Raw genomic sequence first — 6,000 nt, 5'->3', positions numbered from 1 at the left:
ACAGTTAAGCTTTCAAAGGGAGAAGATCAAAGTGCTGTCATCTTTTAATTTAATCCTTTTGTTGCATCAATGGTCTTAAGAGGGATGAGAGAGATCAAAATAAAAATGGAAACAAACTATATCTTTGTGGCTGTTGTGTTTTAGTCTTTTTTTTTTCTCAATTTGGGCCACAAAATAGGTCAGCTCCATTACTGATCAGCCTTCCCACAAATATTTAAAACAAATTGAATTGCACACCCAATACCCATCACAATTACACCAGGCACAATAACTAAATTAGCAATTCAACAAAATAATTGGAAATGCGATTCTCTCTATTCCACTAGTCTCCCTCGAGGGTTTAGCCGATCTATGGGGGAAAACTCAGCTTTCCTAATTCTGCAGCTAATTAGAGACACACTTGTAAATGAAGTTGTTTGTCTTAAAGTTGAAATTCTCATCTGGGGGTGGTGGGGGGGGGGGAGTAGGGAAGGAGAAATGAGAAAGTCCTTCCACTCTGGAGCAAGTGTATAAACAGGTAGAGAGAGCACACGCCTGGGTTCTAATTAGCAGCCATATCTGCAATTAATAAAACATCACTATTTACCATCACTGATCTGGAAACGAACGACTTGGGAAGAGCCGGCCTGGCTGGAGAGAGGCGCGCACTGGCGACGGCCCCGAGCTGTGTCGCGGCGGGACCCTGTGCCACTGACACCGGGAGCGGCAGACCCACCAGGAGGGGCCAGCTCCGTCGGCGTGGGCTCCCCGGGGCCTCTCCTAACGGGAAACCAAGGGGAGGCTCCCAGGCCAAACAGACCATCCCCCCTGGTGGGGGCAGGCAGGGGGCACCGGGACCCGCTGGCCAGGGCGCCCTGCCAGCCAGAGGGGGTGAGCGAGCCGCTCCAGGAGAAGCAATCCAGAGGTTTCAATTAGGCTGTCCTTGGCCTCTTTTTGCTCCTTCAGGAAGGAAAATCTCCATTTAATTATATAATGGAGAACTAGGGCTGCCTTTTGGCCCCTCTTTCCCTCCTTCAGGAAGAGCAGGATGTGACTTTAAAATGCACCCCCTCCACAGGGCTCCAAAGGCTTGAGGCGCTGGTCAGGGTCACAGCCTGGTCCCCAGGGGGCAGCCAGGAGCTCCCCTCCCACCAACCCACACACACCTGGGCCACGGCCACCCCCCCACCCCCCTACCCCCGCCAGGAACAAAGGCCTGACCTCACCAGCGGGGTCAGCACAGGACACGGTGGCTGGAGCCGCAGGAAGCCTTCCTTCCCCAGATCCTCCGAGAACATCACAGTGCCCGGGCGGGGGGAGGCCGGCCAGGAGCCTGCTAAAGCGCTGATAAGTAAATTCAAAAGCACCTGCTCCTTCCTGCTTATCTCCTCAAACAATGTGAACTCGGAGTTATCACATTTAAAGTGATCCGTAGTCGCCTTGCATTCAGCTCTTAAAACCAAGTGCGGTGCGCCCCGCCGTTAAGGGCACAAGAGTCAAACCCGAGACTAAGTCGAAGGCGGCGGGGGGTCTGTTGGAGCCTGACCCCTCTGGAGGAGGGGCGCCCCTCGGCCACCCTGGGCACCCAGGCAGGAAGCCACCCGTCCTTCGTAGCCCAGGTTGCAGCGCCGCCAGCCCGAAGTCTCAGGCAGGCCCTTCTGCTCACATACCTGCCGGGCGGGCCAACGGTTGGGAGACGCTCGTCTAGGCCTGAGCTTTCCCGTACAGAAGCATTAGCCGCACTGCGAGCGCACGAGCCACACGCGGCTAGTGACTAGGGCGTGCAAATAGCACACATAGCCCCATCGTCCCAGAAAGTTCTATTGGACAGCACTGGTCTAGATGTTCTGGACACACCTGGGGTTGGAAGAGGCTTCTCCGGGGCCGGGCCCTGCAGACTCCCCGCGGGAGAGCAGAAGCCCCGAGCCGAGCCGAGCCGAGCCGGGCGAGGGCTCACTGCTGTGGGAGCCGCCGCCGCCGCCCCTGCCCACGAGGCCCACGAGGCCCACGAGGCCCACGAAGCCGGGCAGGGGGAGGCGGAGGACGCGCCGCCAACCACGGCCGCTGCCCTCCTGCCAGGCCGAGCGCTCACCGGGCGCCAACGGGGCCTTGGGGAGTAGCGCCCAGCCTGGAAAGGAGCTCGGAGCCGGGCTCCTGGGGGTGCCTGCGGCCTTCACACACGCAGGTCTGGAGGACGGGGACGTAGGGGGTTCGGTTGGACCCAAGCTGGAGCGTGTGCAACTCTCCAGAGCAGGGGCGCAGCCAGGCACCCAGCCCGGGGCACCTGCCCCAACAGCCCCTGGCTCAGCCCCCACGGTGCCTGGCTGAGGGGGGCCCACATCATCTGTGTTAGGGGACCTGAGCGGCGTCCCTGGGCCTGTGCTAAACCCGGGTCTACGCAGCTGCTGTTCCGGAGATGCAGCTGCCCTGCAAGTGCTTGGCTGAGCCTCATCTGACTAAGTAGGAGCCCGAGGCCCGGCGTCTAACCAGCGTCCTCAAGGTCAAACCCCAGCACGTCTCCAGGCCAGGATTCTTTCGTTCCCATCAGAAGGCCGCCCAGACCCACTCCTGGACTAAGCTGTGTCCCCCAGTCTCGGCCCGCGGCGAGCCCAGAAGCCCCCCTTGGGGAAGGACAGCTCACGCACAAACAGGAAGGTGGGCGGGAGGAGGGCTGGCGGGGACCTCTGTGTCACTGTCCCATGCCTACTGGGGCCTTGTATTCTTTTCCTACCCTGTCAATGATGCGGGATTATTGGTAGCTGGTTGGTTGTTTTTTGTTCTGTTTTACACTCTTGAATTTTCTTTCCTAAGAACTCAGTTGTCCTTGACCTTGACAAATGAACTAGAACCCTGAAGGGGCGGGGGGTGGGGGGTGGGAATAAAAGCAGCAAACTTCTCAGGAATATAAATGCTGCTGCAGCAGGACCCTAGAGGCAGACCTGCGGCGAGGGCGAGAGGGAACCCCGAGTCAGGTGAGGGGCCACTGGGACACTGGTCAGGACAGCTGTGGACAAACCGGCTACATACAAATCAGCAGGGTGACACGGGGACCCCGGACTTGAGAGAGAATTAGTTAATGAACTTGCCAAATTGCTGGCAATTATTTTTGAGGGGTTACGCAAAAAGAGAAAGCGAAGATATAAAAATTGGGTAGATGAGCTTTAAAAAAAATGACTAAGCCAAGCTTAATTCCTCCACAACTGCCCCGCTACACTAGCACGTACATAAATTTAAAAAGTAAAAAGACTCAGATGTAAAAAAAGGGGTTCATTTGCTTGAGACGAGGCTCACTGCTTGTATCTATTTGCCTTTATTAAGCAGAACACAGGGCAGCAGTGTTGGGGCGTCTGCCCCCTGCTGGGAAGCCCCCCACCATTTCTGCACCCGCAGCCTCAGGCTTCCCGGCCTCCTGGCCTCCTTTACCTCGGCTTGTCTGCCAAGTTTTGCTGAGACACGTGGCTCCCTCGCTCGTGAGTCCAGCCCAGGGAGCCTTGGATCTTGGCATCACCGCATCCCAGGTGTACAGTGACCGCTGCGTCCGGGGGAGCATGTGCAAGGCTTATGACAAATGTCACATTTGGATTCATTCTGTGCCTCGAACTCAGGTCCGTCTGGATGAAATGGGAAGAGGTAAAGTCGAAGTAAGAGAAGTCTTGGCAAAGTGCACGGGACCCAGAGAACCAACCTCTAAAAGGAAGCTGTGTTTCTAAGCTGGAGAAGCAGAGTGGGCTGAACTGCTCGGAGCCAACTTTCCACCGTGTTCTAGGGGTTCTGGGGGTTCCCAGGGTTTCCGGATGATGTTCCTGGATGCTGACACCCAGAGAGAATGGCTATGCACCAAAGACCGGATGGCACAGCAGGGAGGAATGCACACCCACACCAGAGGTACCCGCAGGATGTAGGCATGGAAGACAGCAAGAGCCTGAAAACCAGAGGGGAGAGTGGAGAGCAAATGATATGCAAGCCAGCAGCCAGGAAAAGGATATGCACCAGCCCAGGAGGGAGATGACGTGTCACTCTTTTTTTTTTTTTTTTGAAGATTTTATTTATTTATTCATGAGAGATGCAGAGACACAGGCAGAGGGAGAAGCAGGCTCCCTGAGGGGAGCCCAATGTGGGACTCATCCCAGGACCCTGGCATCACACCCTGAGCCAAAGGCAAAAGCTCAACTGCTGAGCCACCCAGGCATCGCGACGTGACGGGCGTCACTTTCTATTTATCTGCCATCTTTCATGGGAGCATCTCCAAACACATTATAGGCGGCAGCTCTTTAATCCTCCCAGAGGAGGATCTGATTTGCAGGGTTCCCTCGGGGGCAAGAAATAAAACCCCAGGATCAGGCTCCTGGGCCAGCCTCCTTTGTGCCACTGCACACCTTTTGTGGTGGAATGGCCCGGCCTAAGGGGGGTGAGGAGTGAATAGGAAGCTAAATAAGCCTCCATAATATGAATCAAGGGCCATCAAAAGAGTTGGACTCTTCCTTGGATCACTTAACTCCTCAAAATATATGCCAAGAAAAAAAGTTATTTGAAAAGACAAAAAACAAGCTTTATGCAGAAGTATTAGACTGTAACATTATTCAGAATAGCAAATAATTGTCTAACAATTAAATGTTCAACTATGGGGAATTTGGCTAAGTGCTGAAGATACATGCCCCAAATGGAATAATTAGCAATTAAATGACTTAGATGGCATCTGTAAAAACATGGAAGTCATCTTTTACTATACTATTTTTTAAAGATTTTAATTTAAAAAAAAAGACTGGGAATCCCTGGGTGGCTCAGCGCTTTAACACCTGCCTTCAGCCCAGGGCATGATCCTGGAGACCCGGGATCAAGTCCCACATCAGGCTCCCTTCACGGAGCCTGTTTCTTCCTCTGCCTATGTCTCTGCCTCTGTCTCTCTGTGTCTTTCATGAATAAATAAATAAAATCTTTAAAATAAAATAAAATAAAAATTTAAAAAAAAGTATGTATTTTAGAAAGAGAGCACAAGTGAGAGGAGAGCAGTGGGAGAGAATCTCAAGCAATCCCTGCTAAGTGCGGGGTGGACACGGGGCTGGAGTCCAAGACCCCGAGATCACGGCCTGAGCTGAAATCAAGAGTAGGATGCTTAACCCACTGCCCACCCAGGCGCCCCTAAAGATCTTAAGTAATCTCTACACCCAACGTGAGGCTCAAACTCACAACCCCGAGATCAAGAGTCGCACGCCCCCCTGACTGAGCCAGCCAGGCGCCCCTCCTTTACTGCACTATTAATATGAAAATGCAAAACACTGTGTACGTACCAGTGGTTCCCAACGGGTGGTGTGTGGGTGTCCTGTGGAGGGGGAGGTGTGGCTGCACAGATGTTTTGTTTTCATTGTTTTTAAAAGGGTGAGTAGAAAATTTCAAATAGTCTGAAGTAAAAACCAAGTCCCCCCACCCCCAAGAAGACGCGGGGCTACTCCAGCTCGTGGCGCCCGCACAGGAATACCAAACGGCGAATAATGAGAAGTGGGTATTTCTGGGTGGTAGGGGATCAGTGGAGACTTATTTTTATTTGTTCCTTATACTTCTCTGTAGTTGTTAGTGTGAAATAACCTAAAGCAAGAAAGCAGCCTCTGTCCTCTGTCTTGAGGGGAGGGCAGCGCCACTGAGCCGAGCCTTCAAGCTTCCTCGCTGTTCTGGTGGCTTAGGAGTGTCTGTGTGCAGTAGTCAGCTGGGCAAAAAGAAAATAAGCAAACTCCACACAAAAGGGAGGAATGCTTCAGTCAACACTGAAAAAGGGCCCTGGATGGAAACCCGTGATAACAGTTCTCACCTCATTTGAAAATCAGCATTAGCTACCAAAATGTAAAGTATTAGTTTTATTAAAATGCAAATCAATCAACTAATCTGTCTTTCTAGTAAGAGTTGAATTGCAGTATCCGTGTCAATTAAAATAGTTTCCAATTTATTCTTGGCTGGAAGGAGGGTGGTCTTCTGAATTTTAAAATGTAAGGCTCTCTTTCTGAAAATTCTCTGTTCTTTCTCCTCTCT

The 6,000-nt window shown here is 52.7% G+C and overlaps 1 protein-coding gene across 1 annotated transcript in view; it reads right to left on the bottom strand.

Annotated features, from left to right (window-relative positions):
• Positions 1-3,266: 3,266 nt before the first annotated feature.
• Positions 3,267-6,000, bottom strand: part of AATF (apoptosis antagonizing transcription factor) — a 109,506-nt gene continuing 106,772 nt past the window's right edge. Inside the window, exon 12 of the mRNA XM_038548034.1 lies at positions 3,267-3,590. Within this exon, the coding sequence (XP_038403962.1) occupies positions 3,581-3,590 (10 nt within the window). The 3' untranslated portion in view covers positions 3,267-3,580. The remainder of the gene's footprint in view (positions 3,591-6,000) is intronic.

Source organism: Canis lupus, chromosome 9, assembly GCF_011100685.1.
Source record: "Canis lupus familiaris isolate Mischka breed German Shepherd chromosome 9, alternate assembly UU_Cfam_GSD_1.0, whole genome shotgun sequence".
NCBI classification, from domain to species: Eukaryota; Metazoa; Chordata; class Mammalia; order Carnivora; family Canidae; genus Canis; species Canis lupus.
Note: the sequence above shows the minus strand (reverse complement) of the source record. Positions and strands in the feature narration are given on the sequence as shown.